Source organism: Apiospora marii (genome assembly GCF_038362585.1).
Source record: "Apiospora marii strain CBS 49790 chromosome Unknown utg000004l_segment0_segment0, whole genome shotgun sequence".
NCBI classification, from domain to species: Eukaryota; Fungi; Ascomycota; class Sordariomycetes; order Amphisphaeriales; family Apiosporaceae; genus Apiospora; species Apiospora marii.
This window is the reverse complement of record NW_027117375.1, coordinates 2,374,774-2,391,474: the sequence shown is the minus strand read 5'-3', so window position 1 is coordinate 2,391,474 and position 16,701 is coordinate 2,374,774. Positions and strand designations below refer to the sequence as shown.

Sequence of the window (16,701 nt, the reverse complement as noted above, 5' to 3'; positions counted from 1 at the left end):
CTTAGCGCTGGCTGTCAGGCACCGATTACGTCGCGTTTTCTTGCCAAGACAACAGTGCAACAGTGGTGCTGTCTGTGGTAGCGGTGGTCGTGGCATGGATACATGTACTACCGGTACATAAGAGGAGGTGGGAGGGGCAAACAGCCTGGACCCCCGTCCCGTTTCCCGCCCCGAGAGCCAGGTGCCAGGCGAGCGAAGGCGCCAACGATCAATAGACCCGCGCGACTCCAACATGGGCCGAAAATGCAGTTTGCTTAATGCGTGCGACATCCGAGATCTCCATCTCCATCTCCATTGATCCAATTTGATAGTTGGGTAAAGTCACGTCTGCGTTGGGAAGGTAGTTTGCTTCAATGTTAGGACAGAAGTATATAGGAAGTTCCGTAGTGTATTGAATGGTTTGGCAGCTTGTAGCCACATAAATATGTATAACTCTGTTTTGCGACCCGTGGAACACATCTTCCTGAACTCAGCCCTCCTTCGCACTGGCCACTGCTGTTGACTTGGGTCTCGCTGGTGCAGGAGCCTTCTTCTTCTTGCCATCCAACGAATACAGTGCACCGGCAGAGAACACCACCACGGCCCCTAAGAGGGTCCCGGGTGCAAGCCGGTTGCCAAATAGCCAGATACTCAGCAACAGGCTGACAAGTTTCCTGATGTTAAGAACAATCGTGACAGTGAGCGCCGAGGAAGCGGCTGCAAGTAGATTGACTCCGCGAATGCAAGCGTACTGAGTCAGAACATTCAGTGCTAGGTAGACCACCTGACTAGGTATCTGGACGCTCTTAAAGTTGGCCCGCATAGCCTCCGACAGGTTGGGACTGGCAGCCAGCTGCTCTGCGAAAGCAGGCAATGCCAATGGGGCGCTGCTGGCGAGCCGCATGAATTGTCTGTATAGAGATGGCATGAAGGGCAGGAAGAGCGGCAGGGATAGTAGATGCGAATAGAAGAGGTTTTCCTTCCAATGGGGGCCGTACTTCTTGTACGTCTCTTCGGTGTATAGCCCCATGATGGCCGACATGACCTGCGCGACGAACAGAATCACCAGTCCGGTACTGAAACTGGGCGCGGAGCTGTGGGCATCCCCTGACGTGGTATCCTGCTCACAAACTTAGCAACGGCGCCAAAGCTGCAAAGTGCGACATATCGCTTACCTTGGTCTGGGAATCCGACCAAGCAGCCATGATGACGCCGACAGTCAACAGGAGCACCGCTACGATCTGAATGCGAGAATATTTCTTGCCCCATAAGCTCCCAGCTATCATAGTTGTAATGCTACCCCCAGATCGTAGGATAATATGGACAGGCACAGATATATCGTAGCTGAAAGCATGGTTATTGAGTACGTTGATGCTGAAGAATAAGACGATATTGATGAGCCAGCGGCGTATGGGCACTCGGTTCGGCGTGAGGAAAAATGGCGGGCGCTTCGAGTCGAATTGCGATACGTAACCGGTCACGGCAACGAAGAGGAATTGAACAAAGGTCAAAAGCGTCCCTTCAAGCATGTTAGTATATCGAACTCGGTCTGGATTTGTGTATTCTCGTACCGCTAGCTGGTTCGATCCTAGTAGTCGCACACGTTAGCTACGAGCTGGCTATCGAAGCTCGCACGCTGGCGCCGAGGCTGGACACATGTACTCACTTGATAATTGCTTCCAAGGCGAACACCTGTACGGAGCCGTATTAGCACACCACGCACGCCTTCGTTACCCGGCAAGCGCGCCAAGGCACTGAGAGTCGCAAAGAACGACAAGTCCTTACGTTCGAGCAGCAACCTCCAAAGATCAGACCCAGCATGACCCCCACGGCCAGCAATTGCGGAATGGTTTCGATGAAGATGCGGCCGGCGAGAGCCATGATTTTGGAGAGAGTCGGACGTTGGTCGTGGATGCCGTACCGCTCGGCCTGCTCGAGGGAGGGCCCGGCGTTGATGACCTTGGGAGTTAAGGGAGCGCCATTGCTCTGCGCAGCATGCGAGTCTCGCAAGGTTTGGCGCTTCCGAGCAGTAGTTCGGGGCGTCATGTGGATGTAGTGGAGGAGGGTTGAGCGACAGGAATGTCAGTTCAGTCAGCAGTTCCGTTCCTGTCGGGATACTTGACACGTGGGATGCAAACCCCACAGGCCTGGGCAGCGCAGGCACCGCGACAAGGACGACGTTTGGGCGGCACAGGCTGCTGACAGGGAGGAGAACACACACACGCCCGCTGGAATGGGAAACCGACTCGAATGGCAAAAGGGAGCCCCAAAAAAATACGCGTGGTCTATACTCGAGCGCGTTCCGAAGAAGAAAAAAACGTTACATGTAACAGAAGGGGGGACGAGTGGTCAGGGCAAAGAACGGTTTAGTTTTCCCTTGATCATTTGCTTTAGCACATGTTTTGTTCGTTCAAGGCTCGGAGGTTACCCTTCCATAAACCAAACAACCAGGCCTAACTCTCCAGGGCTACAGGGAAGGGACGACCCCGTTTTGTTGCGACTCTTCTATTGATATGCATTCATCTACAAGTAGGTATGTACATGTATGTATATAAGGTAAGTGCACAAATATGTAGGCAGGCACACCATGGCTACATGTACAATGTATCGTTCCACAACGATGACTAGGTCTTCCCAGACCTTGTCCGCTCCCACCAGACCCCGGGCTCGGCATGTGCGTGTGCATGCCTACCTACCTTGATAAATGTATTCCTGGAGGGAGAGCAACCAGGTTACGATACAGAAAACATTCCCAAATCGACTGTCCTGCGTGTCAACCCGGCTCGATTTGCCGATACCAAGGCCATCTTTTTGGCGTTTTCCACTAATGGCCTTTCGCGTCCCGACACGGGAATCTTGATAGATAGGCGCGCATGGGCATTTGCCATGGACATGGACCCCTGGAGACATACTCACATTAACGTCCAGCGATCGGCCCGCCGCCGCTACAGGGCTGTCTCCGGGCTAATGTGTCAGCGCTGCCAAAAATATCCCACTTCCACTTAAGTACGTCAAGTCAGCTAGGTTAACATTCACCTCAACTGCTTGCATCAATCTGCTAGTGGACACAACCTCCCTGCTTTCAATGTTGCAACCAAAACCTGATGGGTTTTGGTTTAGTAGGGTAGGGTACTCACATTGATGTATATACATCAGCTGTCCTATAATCCGAATACATGTGTGATTTCAATAGGTATGGAGTATATATCGTAAGCGCATCATCAAGGGCTGGTGGTGGGCTTTCTGGAAGCCAGTTCAGCAGTCGTTCTCTCGTACTTTCGCCTCCGTCTTCGTGCGAAGGATTACGAAAACGTTACGCAGTCACATTTGGTATGCACAGCACCTGATCAAGTCGTAGTTTGTCTTGCATGCTTGTCTGTAATGTCTATGATGTGGTATGCATTTCTTGTCGCCAACTCAACGGCGCTCGGGTGCTGTGTCTCGTCGGCCCAGTATCTGCCCCTGCCAGAGACGTACATCAATGCGGACGCCTCCCCCCAAACACTGCAGGTTGGATTATGAAGCCAACCTATCATGCATTGCTGGGTCACTACCATGCATTGGGTTCATAAGCATCCTTGCTGGGTATCCAGCCACCCACTGGTTTAGATGACACCCGGCAGAATAGCCATCTGTTGAAAAAGGCACCAGCGTGGCCCGTACAGCACCAAATTCAAAGACCCATGGATCTCTGCGAGAAAGGCACAGAGATGTCTCTGGGCGACCCAGCAAGGCACAGCACACGTGCTGAGCTGTTCTTGCTGGAGCCTAGAGAACCCACACTAACAAGAACAAAGCTTGTCTTATGTGGGATGGGTCTATCTTGCGCCATTCGGAGTTCTAGAGCGCCGAGAAAACGAAAAGCTGGTTGATGTGTTGTAAGTACAATGAATTCCCCCCAAAAATACCCGAGGGGAGAGAGAGAGAGAGAGAGAGAGAGAGAGAGAGAGAGAGAGAGAGAGACGGAGTGAAAACGGTCAAAACTTACGTTGTTGGTTGCAGCGATGGCTATGCTGTCTTCGAACGGATGCCAGCTCATGTGCAAAATCTTCTTGTTAAAGTCGATCTGGTCAGCGTCGGTTTCTTTCCGCATGCGCTGACCCTGAGCGCCCGCCGGGCTGCCAGCACGAGACCCGTTCTTCTTGCCGCCGTTCGCTGTCGGGCTAGTGGACGAGTTGATAGGGGTAGCCACGCCAACTTTCTTCGCCTTGAAAGCCGACTTGTCTGCTTGTAAGACAACTTCGGTCTCCTTCTCGGGGTCGGAGGGGTAGATCATGAAGTTGTTGTTGTAGCTGCCCGTCATCACATTCTTGGCATCTCCCGAGAAAACGACTTCGAACTTGTCGAATATACTGTCGTTCTCGTACGTATCGCACAAGCGTGGGCGGAGGTGCTCGTGGATGGGTATGGTCTTGACCGGTTGGCGCTCCATGTTAACGTCCCAAATCTTGACCGTTAGGTAGTCTCGCGAGAGTATGTATCGCCCATCGTGTGAGAAGCGGACGTCCGAGATGGAGGAAATGATCTCGGAGAAGAAAGATCGCGACGAGGGGTCTTCCTCCTGCTCGAAAACTATACTACTGTCAAAAAACAATTCACACAAAGACTGCAGGTCCGGTTGACGTACGTTTAGCGTGCTGGTCACAGAGAGCGCTTTCACGCATATCGGCGAGTTTGATGGTGCCTTTTGAGCTTGCATACATGAACCAATTGCAACTGGTGGGGTGGAACTCGGCTGCAGTGATGACCTCGGTCAGCTCTTCCATGTTCGCCGGCTTGATGTCCACGATGTTGAAGCTCTGGTCCTGTATGTTGAGATTCCAAAGGTTGATGCGAAGATCGTCACTGCTTATGAACGTCTCTCCATCACTGTTGACAGAGATGCTGTTGATGTGGTACGCATGGGCATTTGCGTAGGTCCGCCGGGGCACAGCGGCCACGACAGTATCGTGATGGGTCAGGCGCGGAAGCTTCAAATCCTCGGCGTTCTTGAAATGGGTTAGGCCGGGACTGGCACGCGGAGCTCCGCCTCCAGCACCCAGAGCATTGCCGGGTGTGAGGTCGTGTGATAGATTATTCTCAGCTACGACCTTCAGCGACTTCTCGAAGACCTTCCATAACTTAATCGTCTTGTCGTTTGTGGACAGTAGGTAGTGTGAGGCGTTCTGGCGGCGACACCATTTGATCTTGTTGATCTTCTCTTCGATCTCTAGCGACTTCAGGTAGTCGAACTCGGGCTCGTGCGACTGGAACTCAGTATGGAACTTGTATTCGCACGTTTTTTTCTGCAGGGCGTTAGGGTCCGAACAACATCATGATAAGAGGGAGGCAGCCCCGGCGCTGGTGCGGAGCATTTGCTCTCGGTAGAATGATGGTGGTTTTTCTAGCACGGGAGGAACTGACCGTTTCATTCCTCTCGAATAGTACTACTCGTCCACCTTTGTCTCCTGTTGCTAGGTAGTTGCCTGTGTGGTCGAACTCTACAGTCGAGATAATATCGGCTACGTGGCGCCGTCAGCATGCGGGCAAAGTTCTTCCGATGGGCGAGGCGGGAGGAGGAAGAACTCACCTTCTGTGATGTCTTCCACATCTCCCTTGTCTCCGAAACACCTGGGATGGGAGGAGGAATTAGTCTAGACAGCTCGAAAGCAGGCGTGGGGTGCGACCAAGAAGGAACATACTGCGTGAACTTCCAAGTCGGCCCCTGTTCATCAAGAGCCATCTTTGCTGCACTCCTTCGGGGCGTGGTGTACGGGGTGTCGAAATGGAGTTGTCTGGAGAATGTCTTTGTTGGCGTGGGAGGGCAAGGCTTCTCCAGGAGGTAGCGGGGTGGATTTTGGGGGCGGGCGGCGGTGGTGGGCGAGGGCGCAAACGAAGCGTCAGCGCGCAGCAGTGATGGGATATGTGATGAAGAAAAAGTCTGACGATTACTAGGTAAGGGTGCGTCGCAGGGCGGGAATGGGGACAGTGATTGTGACGATGTTGCTTGGGTTGGGATTGGACATGTACAAGGACGGACGACGTTACGACCTAGGCGGGCAAGAGTGAATGAAGAGCCTAAGGTTAAGGTGTAGCAGCAAGCAGTGACCGTGCCGTCAATGGATGGCTTTGATTACCTGAGAGGGCGAGAGTGAGTGGCAGGCCAGACACGGACAGTTGAGCAATTGAAAGAGAGCCCAGCCCAGCCCAGCCCAGACCCAGCCCAGCCTTGTACCTACGTACACGGACAACCTTTACCTCCAAGCACCAGCACCAGCACCAGCACAGCACCAGCACTGGCCTTCTTCGCCTTCAAGTTCCAGCTTTACCTGGTCTGGTGCATCCGTCAATTGATTCCATCCAGTCCGTGGCCCCACTCGGCTACGTCCAATCCCAACCAGCCTGACCTCAATCATCATCGAGGTTCAAAATTCCCTTCGCTCGAGAGCAGATGGAACGATAGGTAATAATAAGTACGGAGACGTATGCCAGCTTTCACATCGGAACTTTTGAAATTTAGGCTCGCTGTTGCGATATCTGTCACAGCCCTCTAGGTAGGTTTCGAGTGAACAGCGAGCGACCACCTTGCATTTCTTTACTGTTTTGTGCACGTCTGCCGCCTGCATCCTTGGTCAGAGAGCTAGAGTCGGGTGTTTCAATACCATAGTCTGACAGATGATGCAATCCCAGCCCATCCAAAAGGTCGTGTACCTTGGAGCGGGCGCTTTTGGGGCGAAGGCACATCAGTCCTCATGGTCTTGATATCCCTACTTTACTTGAAATACATACATATTAAACGGAAATGGTTTTTTTTATAGGCTATCGAGATCTGGATGCTATACATAGGTAATCACTACCGCCCAGTCCATGGATGCCCTAAGTCTCTAACCGTGCTCAGAGGGGGGGGGGGAGCTACATGCACCAATCCATGCCCATGTCGAATTGGGCAATGACATAATGCCGCATCGCACCTATCGTGCAGAGCTTATTTGAGCGCCCCCTTCGCCCTCCGAGCCATATCTTCTTCCTCTTGTTCTACAGCAACCTTGACTGGTCCAGGTGGCATCCAAGGTTGATCAACGTTGGCTCCAGTCAGAACACCTGCTGACCGTTGGCCGTCTCTCTATTGCTGCACCCAGTTCTCCCACCCAATCTTTGGCCGTCGGTCCGGATCCGGAGGTCGTTGTTGCTACGCACAACAAGGTGGACACGTGACGTGACGTGGCATACAATGAACCGGTCTTATCTCGAACCGGAGGTCGAATACATACGTGCATGTACCTGTTTGTTTTAGTGCATTCCTGCTGTACCTGCTACGTGCCCAACTCGCTCTTGATTCCAGGCGTTCCGCTATTAGCGGGACACGGAACATGTTAGGTACATAACTTGATGAAGGATGACTTGAATCCAACTCAATGAACCTCTACGCATGTAATGACTATATGTAGGCGGTGCCTGCAGTGCATGTGATTAGACGCCAGCGTAAAGTACAGTTGAGTTGTCTGCTGCCAGACTCATACAGAGGAAATTCTTATTACTGCTTCTATCTCCCCTCGTGTATCAAAGCACCCATGACCGCCAAAAGAGGTTGTGTAGCATCACGCCCGAGGTTATCACATATCCGCATGTGATTATAGAATCGAAGAGGCGAGACCAAGACCGTAGCCAGTCCGTCTCAAAATGACAAGCAGTATTCTCGGCACCGCATCCCTACGGCTAAAAGCAAACAAACCATAAACTGCCCAGATTCAAGGCCCGGGACACTGTGATGCCATTTTATCCTTCGTCTGACAAACCTCTACCTGTAGAATGACACTACCTCATCCCAGACAACAATCACTATTACACTGAAAGAAACCCAGGCCGCGGAACTCGTCACAATGGATTCTGGAAAGAAAGGCTCCACACAAGGAGATGGAGATGTGGTTTTCAGCTCGAAGGGGAAAGGCAAGGCGGTCGAATCAATCTCTCAGCCAGGGGAGACGACCCATGGGAATGAAAGACCGTCTCCAGATAGTTCAGCCGCGACACGAATACTCGATTCTGCCGTCTCGTTAGCAAGAGATGTGACTCGAAATCCGCCTGGTCCAAGTGACATGAAGTACATGGCACCAGCAGGCAAGGCCGGGCGCTTGAGTGGGAGCGGGAGCACCATCCCTCCAGACGTTGCAGCTTCTGGGACGGCATCGTCGGCAGGCCATACAAAGCCCGGTGCATCGTTCAAGTCGGCACAGTTGGATGAGCACATTGCGTCGCAAGAGGCTGCCTTTTCTGCGTTCTTGGACGGGGAGAGTGCGCAACCAATAATATCCTTCCCTACGGCCGGTCGAGCCTGCGCAGAGGATCACCTAAACAACAATCCTACTGTAGTCAAAACAACCGCCATGGCGGGACAGGCCCAAGCAGATGGCATGGACGTGGTGAAGCTCCTGGACAGTACCGATTACAATTCAGTCACCGAGCCGGACGAAGCAGATGTTACTCTAACCTCAGCTGAAGCAGCAGGCTTACGGCGTGCTCTGTTCCAGAATGAGGACTCACAAGAATCAAGGCAGCATCATATCGACTGGAACATATTGAACTTCTTCCCCGACTTCCTCAGTGACGGTCGTCGTCGGTGGGGCTATACTGAGCTACCTAATCACATGGGGGTCACAGACCCCATCGAGGCCAGAGATCTTTGGGTCAAACAATGGCAGCACGTCTTATCTGATTATACGGACGAGGTATGGGGTGATCTTGGTTCACTAGTTGACGAGGCCCGGCAGGAGGTGGAGGAGGCATCAGCTCGGGAACCCGATGCAACCGGCCCTCCAGAGATGCCGGCCCTGCGAAGGCTCCGGCAGGTCCTGAACCACATCCGGGGAGGCTCATAACGATGCATGCTTCGTAGCCTATTGGCATTGACGATGGAAACATCCACGGCTGTACGCCGTCCATTTTTGAGCGTTCTACAGAAAGGAGCAAAGGGATATCCCAATGGGGTGCAACTTCACTGGGCAACCCACAGTCTCGAACTATGTATAGACGTAATTGACCAGTGAAGCTCTGAGTGGCACTTCGAATTGGTTGTATGCTTGAGCCCGTCTTCTGAGTGACTGTGTACAGAATGAACAACATGGACAAACCAGGCATCGCATTTACCTGTCAGAGATGTATTAACGAAAGCATAAAATGAAATAATTTGGCATGTTTATATCTAATCTCAGCCAGAGTGACAAGGTGCGCTCACACGTGGGCGGTGCTATACTCTCGCCTTTTTCCCTAGATCCCTGTGAACGTCGGCCTAGGCCCCCAGACTTGTGGGATGGTTGGATGCGGTGTCCAAAATCGAACCGTCACCTCGTTGTCAAATGTGTCCTTGCCCCTTCGCCTTGCCGTGCTGACTTGAGAACTCGTCCCATGTGGCCTGCGTTCAGGCTCGGATGGGATGTGCTATGTAGGGTCAATGGGAAATGCCAGGGCTAGGTGTACCAGGACACACGATGCGGCTGAGATTGAATTCGCCGTGATGGTAGGTACATGTAGTCGGGCACGCATGAAGGAGAAAGGTCGAACAATCAATCCCAATGGTTGCGGGGGGAGCTAAGGGGGGGTTGGTGGGTACCGCCAATCGAATACCTGCATCCATGCTAGAAAACGCAGCACCTGAGGTCATGACCATGTACCTTTCCACCTAAGATCAACCTAGTATACTTCCAGCATAGGAAGATGTAGGTACAGTTGGCAGAGGTAAGCAATCCTGCAGTAAACCCGACCACAGGATAGGCGCATAAACTGGGCAATTTTTCGACATGGGCTTGCATCAATGCTGTGCTGTCGATTTTCCTCCAGATTTTGATCTCCCCTTCGAACTTCCAGTGCCCTCATGAAGTGCCTGCCCTACCAACTTTGACCTTTTTGCTTTTCGACATCCTTCGCTGCCGTGTTTCCCTCGTCCTTTTCTTCTTATCGCTGAAGAGCTTGTGGGTGGCGGAACAATCAGGCCGATCCTCTCGCGGGAACTTTAACGGGTGACTACGGGAAACTGCACCTATCGGCAAAAACATTGGCAAGGCCCGTTTACGTTGCAGTGACCTGAGCTGCATGCAATATTCAACCTCCATCTCAACATCGACTACGTGACGGCCCGTCCACTGCTGCTGCGCCGCACTCGACTGCCAACACACGACACACACCTTGTCTGTCGTCCTCGCCCAGCAGCCTCATAACCTGCACCCTCACAGCAGCCCAGCTGCGTCATCGCCGATACCATGGCTTCACTAGGAGACGACCTGTTGAGGGTCGTGAACCAGCTTCAAGACTTGGTCTTCAACACAATTGGCTCCGATAGTCTCGATCTGCCCCAAATTGTCGTCGTCGGCTCCCAGTCTGCGGGAAAATCTTCGGTTTTGGAGAACATTGTCGGTCGTGACTTCTTGCCCCGAGGAAGTGGCATTGTTACCCGCCGACCACTCATTCTCCAGCTGATCAACGTCGACGAGGATGAGTCCGAGCCCGACGCAAACGCCGCCTACCGAAACGCCTCCGCCGCTCGACGATCCGAGTGGGCAGAGTTCCACCATATCCCGGGCCGGAGGTTCCTCGACTTTGGCGACGTCAAACGTGAAATCGAGAGCGAGACCTCGCGGGTGGCTGGCAACAACAAGGGAATCAACAGACAGCCCATCAACCTCAAAGTTTACTCTCCCTTTGTCTTGAACTTGACATTGGTTGATCTGCCGGGCTTGACCAAGGTGCCGATTGGGGACCAACCGGCAGACATAGAGAAGCAGACCAGAACTCTTATCTCCGAGTTCATTGCTAAACCCAACAGTATCATCCTGGCCGTGTCCCCAGCAAATGTGGACATTGTCAACTCGGAGGCGCTGAAGCTTGCGCGGCACGTTGACCCTCTTGGTCGAAGGACCGTCGGAGTGTTGACCAAGGTGGACTTGATGGACCATGGCACCAACGCCCTAGACATTCTGTCGGGCCGGGTCTACCCCTTGAAGCTTGGGTTCATAGGTGTGGTCAACCGATCGCAACACGACATCCAAGGCAACAAGCCCATGGAGGAAGCCCTGAAGGCAGAGAATGAGTTTTTCCGCCATCATCCCGCCTACCGCAACATCGCAACTCGATGCGGCACCCATTTCCTTGCCAAGACTTTGAACCAGACCTTGATGTCCCATATTAGGGAACGTCTCCCAGATATCAAGGCGCGCCTCAACACACTGATGGGGCAAACCCAGCAGGAACTAGCAAGCTATGGTGACATGCATTTCAGTGGCAAGGAGCACCGCGGCTCGATGATTCTTCAACTTATGACCAAATTCGCCTCTGGTTTCATCTCCTCCATCGACGGTACCTCTACCGAGATTTCCACCAAGGAGTTGTCTGGTGGAGCTCGGATTTACTACATTTTCAATTCGGTTTTCGGAAGCGCTCTGGAAACCATTGATCCTACGTCTAACCTTTCCGCTCTGGACATCCGCACCGCCATCCGCAACTCGACTGGACCTAGGCCTAGCCTATTCGTCCCAGAGATGGCATTTGACCTCCTTGTCAAACCCCAGATCAAGCTCCTAGAAATCCCCAGCCAGCGTTGTGTTGAACTCGTGTACGAGGAGCTAATCAAGATTTGCCATACTTGCGGTTCTACTGAGCTATCGCGTTACCCAAGATTACAAGCTAAGCTGATCGAGGTGGTGTCAGATTTGCTCAGAGAAAGGCTGGGCCCGGCTTCTTCATACGTGGAGTCCTTGATATCTATTCAACGTGCTTATATTAACACCAACCATCCGAATTTCCTGGGTGCTGCGGCGGCCATGAGCCACGTTGTAAGCAACAAGCAAGACAAGGAAAGGAAAAGACTAATTCAGGAGGAGCGTGAGAGACGTGAGCGTCGACGGATGAAGGAGCTTGGCGAGGCAAACGGTGCCGAGACGCCCGAGGATGGCGAAGAGGCAGGCAATGAAAAGAGTGAAGCCGGTACTGTGAGGAAGCAGGCTACCAAAGGATCCCGTAGCATGTCACCCGCCGTCCGTGAAAACGGCACCGGAAGCCTGGCCTCCGCTGTGAACGGTGCCAGATCCGCTTCACCGTCGAGACCTGGCCCTGGCGGTGCACGGGATACCTTCCTGACTTACTTCTTTGGCAAGGACGGTACCTCACCGCCCGGCGGTGCCGGGGCTCCCTCTTCCCTGCCACGCCATGTTAGTCAGTCAGTTGAGCCTAGCTTCAGTCAGAGTATCCGAAGTCGCGAGGAGAGACACCGGCCTGCTCTATCCTCGTCCCTGATCCGGGAACCAGAAACCCCTGTAGCTGGAGAATTCGGCTCCGTTGCTCCCTTCGTAAGTCCAACCCGTCGGATCACTATATACGATGTACTAATAATTTTGCAGATGAGCGAGAACACCGAGCCCGCCCTGACGGATCGCGAAGCTATGGAGACGGAGCTTATCCGAGCGCTGATTTCGTCCTACTTTAACATTGTCCGCGAGTCTATTGCCGACCAGGTACCCAAGGCGGTCATGCATCTCCTCGTCAACCACAGCAAGGATGTGGTGCAAAATCGTCTCGTCAGCGAGCTCTACAAGGAGGCCCTCTTCGAGGAGCTGCTGTACGAGGACGACGCCGTCAAAAAGGAGCGCGAAAAGTGCGAAAAGCTGCTCCAGACCTACCGCGAAGCTGCCAAGATCATTGGCGAGGTGCTGTGATCTTCAAGGCAAAAAGAAAGAAAGAGGAGGACTACTGTACCATCTCGTGTATTGTTGCGGTTGCCTTCCTCTTGTATTCATGTAAAAGAAAAAGCGTCGATAATCTCCCACACAGCGAGCCACTCAAAAGGGGGATGGAGTATGGGAAGGAAGGGGCAAAAAGAGAGAATCCATCCCCCCTTGAGATGTAGGCTCGCAACTCAAACCTCATTGAACATCTATTTGTTGTCCTTCTGTTTTACCTTGCGAATGTACAACTAGATATAAGGAGGAACTCACCTGCCTGTGTCGATAGGGGGTCGTGTGTACGTGCGGGTGAGTTTGTGAGTGAGAAAGAGAGAGGCTGGGGAGGATAGACGTTGGGTGGGGTTTGTAGAGCGGATCTGTACATAGCCAGCCAGCGAGGACCTTGCAACTCGTTACTACTTACTCTAGTATATGAGAAATATTGCCATTTCTGAGTGAGCCGGGACGAGTCACGATTTTATGCTCACTACTTTGCCAATGCGTTGAGTTGTTTCTTTCATTAGCTTCTGCTTTCCATACCACTACAGTGTGGGTGTCCAGGGTATCGATCGTGGTCTCTATGTTTCGTCATCATATATCCCATCCGCGCACGTTCAGATGTTTGTCTTCTCCAGCTTAGCCGCCAAGGCATCGACATCCTTGTCTTTGAGTTGGACAGTGGGCTCCTCCTGGGCTTCCTCGGCCTCCTTAACCAGCTTCTCGGCTCTCTCCTCGGGCTCGATTTCTTCTTCCTCTTCCTCCTCTTCCTCCTCTTCCTCGTCCGAGTCGAGCTCCTCGAGGTCGCTCAGGCTGTCGAGACCCCAGGCATCTTCATCCACAACGTCACCGCCGAGCTTTTCCTTGCGCTCTTCGAGAAGGTCCTTCAGGGCAGAAACCGACGGGTCCTCCTCTTCGAACTTGTTGCCATTCAGCTCGAGCTTCTTGAGGGCAGGAAGACCGTCCTTGGCGGCCTCGGCAAGTGCTTTGACACCAGGTGCGGTGATTTCGTTGTACTGCAAGCGCAGGATCTCGAGCTTGGGGTTCTTGCCAAGCGTGAGGGCGTTTGCGAGCAGGACGGCGCCCTTGGCACCCAACAAGGAGTCGCCGATGCCGAGCTCTTGAATCTCGGTCCATTTCGAGACAACCCTGGACAAGGGCTTGGCGGCCTTCAAGGTGAAGGTGTTGTCCTGGAGATCGAGGACGTTTAGGAGGGTAGTGTGGTTGAGACCTTCGCTCAGGAGGTGCGAGATACCCTCTTGTCGGATGCCGTTCTGGACCATCTTGATCTCCTTGACCTTGTTGTGGAGACTGAAGGTCTTTGCCCAGGCAAGCATGCTGCCGTTCTCCAGACGGTTGCGACCGCAAATAACAGTCTCTAGGTCGGGAACGTCCCTGCCCTCCTTGCGGGCGGCCTCCTTCTTGCCATGGAGCTCGGACAGCGCATCAGCGACGATGATGCCGGCTTGGGGGCCCAGGCCGTTGTTGTTCAGGTAGAGGTGTTGCAGAGGCACGTGGCTCGACAGGAACGGGACCAGGGGAGCGACAGTGTTGACTCCAAAGGCGTTGTCGTTCAGGTTAATGGTGCGAAGGTTCGGCAGGTTGAGGATGGATGTGAGGAGGTAAGACAGCGCCTCGGGAATTTCGTTGAGAAGTCGGCCGGTGAAGATATCGGCGAGGTTCGCAGACTGCAACAATGGAAAAGAAGGCAGTTAGCGTTGGCTGTGCCTAACCGGGCAAGGGGCACGTGGGGGTGGGCATCCTACCTGGAGCGATTTCTTGGTGGCAAGAACCTCACCCAAGCGCTTGCATGCGCCGATACCAAGCGTGTTGCCGAGCATCCTGACCTCCTCGACATCCTCCATGGACTTCAGGTCGGCGATGTGCGCCTCCAAGTCCTCGGCAGTGTCGAGCTTCAAGCCCTTGCCCTCGAGCGAAAAGACCTTTGTGAAGGCAGCCATGTTGTTGTGTTCTCTTGTGTTAACGCGGCACAGAAACGATGGCGGGGAGCGAAAAGCAGAACGTAAGGAGATAGTATAGAATTCAAGGGACCAAGTTGCGAGCGTGACAAATCAACCAATGTATGGGTTTCAAAACAGTAGAAGAAATCGCATTGAGAGGGCCGCCCGAGGAGATTATCATGGTACAATTTCGAAGGCCAAATTAGCGGGTTAAGGCGGGGGAGGGGTCATTTGGCCCTTTCCTTTGGGTAGCACCTGGCAACGCGCCCGAAATTCCTCTTACTTGGTACTTAGCCCAGCGGCTAGAGGTTTTTGGCCAAATTAACACTTGCCCGTTGGAAAGGAGGTCACCGAGTACGGAATGGAATCAAGCAAAGGTACCTAAAGTTCAATAGCATCCAGTCATGTTCGTAGCGATTTGGTCCATTTGGATACCTACATGTACTTGAGCGTGTTGATATATGCCTCCATCATCTGGAAAATGCCCTAGGGATTCAGGAACGCATTGTGCTGGTATGCGTTAGGATTTTGGGTTGGCTAGCAGCTCTTTGTTCATGCAAGGGGAAACGTTACGGGAGTTCGCAGCCAAGGCTCATTGAATGTTACCAGCTTTTGGTTTTGGCTTAGCTCCGTCACATCGGAGATTATCAGCACGTGACAAACAACTGCAAGTGCCAGCAGTTTTATGAAAGACATGCAGTTGTGCATACCTATCTATCTACATTATACTCCAAATCAACTCAGGTACATGGCTTCCTATGGCTTCCATATCAAAAGGCCAGATTCTCATTGGATTTTTAGACATGTAAATCATTTATTCAGTGAACTATCTATCTGCCATCAGAACACGAGGCAGCCCCTTGTTTTGGCATAGCGATGAGGAAGACGCATGATTATCTAGGTAATACATCAAACGTCTAGGTAAGGCTGCCTTACCCATGGAAGCTTGTGTAAATAATCTCGAAGGCATTACTTGACCGATTGGGCATTTGCCCTATATAAAGCAAGTATAATATTATAACAAGTCCATCGCTTCGGTCGGGGGCTGGTGCACTCAGAAATTGTATCGTGTCGTCGACCCCGGCCGGCGAGTTAAACCAGTGGCCCCCTTGGGGATATTCCCTCCATGCAACTTGAGCCCCAAACTTCTGCAGCGCATCTTGTAGATTCCGACCGCCTTCTACTAACACGGTACGGTCATCGGAGCAATGCGCAATGCTCCAGCAACACAGGGGTATTGCGGATGATCTCGTCATGATCAGGGACTCCTTCCAAGCCCAGAACCTTCCTAGTGTCCGCGAGTGACCTTCCAGGAAAGGGCATCCGGCATGAGAAGCCGATGAAAGCGCCAAGGCGACGCGGTCCAGTCTTGTCGGCAGACGGAGGCAGGTTCAGACTCAGGAGCGTGTGCACGCTGGTCGCCGCGCCCTGGCTAATCCCGGTTCACACGAGAAGATCCCACCGACCGTCCAAGACGGCTGCCTCGCGCTCCAGAACGGCCCGCAAGCCCGTCACGCTCTCCCGTAGGCCGATTGCCTGCAGGTCTTCCTGCTCCGAAAAGTCGGCAGTGTTACGAGTATCGAACCACTGCGTCATGTGCTGCCCGGGAAATGCCGCACATGCTCTCATCTGAGCCTGTGGGAACACCCAGCGGAAGGAGGGGAAAGACTCGAGCAGCGACTGTTTGCGCGAGTCCCGTGAATGGTATAGTGAAGACATGAAGTCTTGTGTGTGGTCTCCACGCCCATGCAAGAGTACCACCGTGTGGGTATGAATCGTCGTAGGGGATATAACCTGTACAGGAAGATCCATGGTAAATGTCTATGGGATAATGAGGATGTATTGGTGAAGAGGTAATTTGATTTCTCCGAATCCAATTACTGGCCTGTGCAATTCAATGAGCTGGTTAAGCATGAGATGTTCGAAATGTTGGTTGGCTGAGTGCTCGGTTGAAAATTACTACTCTTTTACTGCATAGTACTATTTAGAGAGGCCAATCTGTCAGTATGGCCCTGCCTGTGTTACTAAAGTTTGTAGTTCTGTTACTTACAGCACATAACGTATGTATCACTTGTATA

At 52.7% G+C, this 16,701-nt stretch overlaps 6 protein-coding genes across 6 annotated transcripts; 2 read left to right on the top strand and 4 right to left on the bottom strand.

Annotated features, from left to right (window-relative positions):
- Nucleotides 1-469: 469 nt before the first annotated feature.
- Nucleotides 470-2,025, bottom strand: PG985_006682 (uncharacterized protein; the record flags this gene model as incomplete). Its single annotated transcript, XM_066826451.1, has 5 exons — nucleotides 470-1,099; nucleotides 1,155-1,498; nucleotides 1,551-1,567; nucleotides 1,646-1,671; nucleotides 1,765-2,025. 5 exons carry the CDS (start codon nucleotides 2,023-2,025, stop codon nucleotides 470-472), a joined length of 1,278 nt encoding a protein of 425 aa, XP_066686058.1.
- A 1,794-nt stretch (nucleotides 2,026-3,819) lies between these two features.
- On the bottom strand, nucleotides 3,820-5,731 carry PG985_006681 (protein phosphatase PP2A regulatory subunit B; the record flags this gene model as incomplete). The annotated part of the gene is made up of 6 exons (XM_066826450.1): nucleotides 5,661-5,731; nucleotides 5,549-5,589; nucleotides 5,383-5,480; nucleotides 4,607-5,264; nucleotides 3,968-4,551; nucleotides 3,820-3,843 (listed from the first exon to the last, which is right to left on the bottom strand). The coding sequence occupies exons 1-6, from the start codon at nucleotides 5,699-5,701 to the stop codon at nucleotides 3,820-3,822; spliced, it is 1,446 nt and encodes a 481-aa protein (XP_066686057.1). The 5' UTR covers nucleotides 5,702-5,731.
- A 2,107-nt stretch (nucleotides 5,732-7,838) lies between these two features.
- On the top strand, nucleotides 7,839-8,834 carry PG985_006680 (uncharacterized protein; the record flags this gene model as incomplete). Its single annotated transcript, XM_066826449.1, has 1 exon — nucleotides 7,839-8,834. The coding sequence occupies one exon, from the start codon at nucleotides 7,839-7,841 to the stop codon at nucleotides 8,832-8,834; it is 996 nt and encodes a 331-aa protein (XP_066686056.1).
- Nucleotides 8,835-10,211: 1,377 nt separating this feature from the next.
- On the top strand, nucleotides 10,212-12,659 carry PG985_006679 (dynamin-related protein; the record flags this gene model as incomplete). The annotated part of the gene is made up of 2 exons (XM_066826448.1): nucleotides 10,212-12,293; nucleotides 12,345-12,659. The coding sequence occupies 2 exons, from the start codon at nucleotides 10,212-10,214 to the stop codon at nucleotides 12,657-12,659; spliced, it is 2,397 nt and encodes a 798-aa protein (XP_066686055.1).
- Nucleotides 12,660-13,279: 620 nt separating this feature from the next.
- Nucleotides 13,280-14,623, bottom strand: PG985_006678 (Ran GTPase-activating protein 1; the record flags this gene model as incomplete). Its single annotated transcript, XM_066826447.1, has 2 exons — nucleotides 13,280-14,350; nucleotides 14,429-14,623. The coding sequence occupies 2 exons, from the start codon at nucleotides 14,621-14,623 to the stop codon at nucleotides 13,280-13,282; spliced, it is 1,266 nt and encodes a 421-aa protein (XP_066686054.1).
- Nucleotides 14,624-16,066: 1,443 nt separating this feature from the next.
- On the bottom strand, nucleotides 16,067-16,435 carry PG985_006677 (uncharacterized protein; the record flags this gene model as incomplete). Its single annotated transcript, XM_066826446.1, has 1 exon — nucleotides 16,067-16,435. The coding sequence occupies one exon, from the start codon at nucleotides 16,433-16,435 to the stop codon at nucleotides 16,067-16,069; it is 369 nt and encodes a 122-aa protein (XP_066686053.1).
- Between the last annotated feature and the right edge of the window lie 266 nt (nucleotides 16,436-16,701).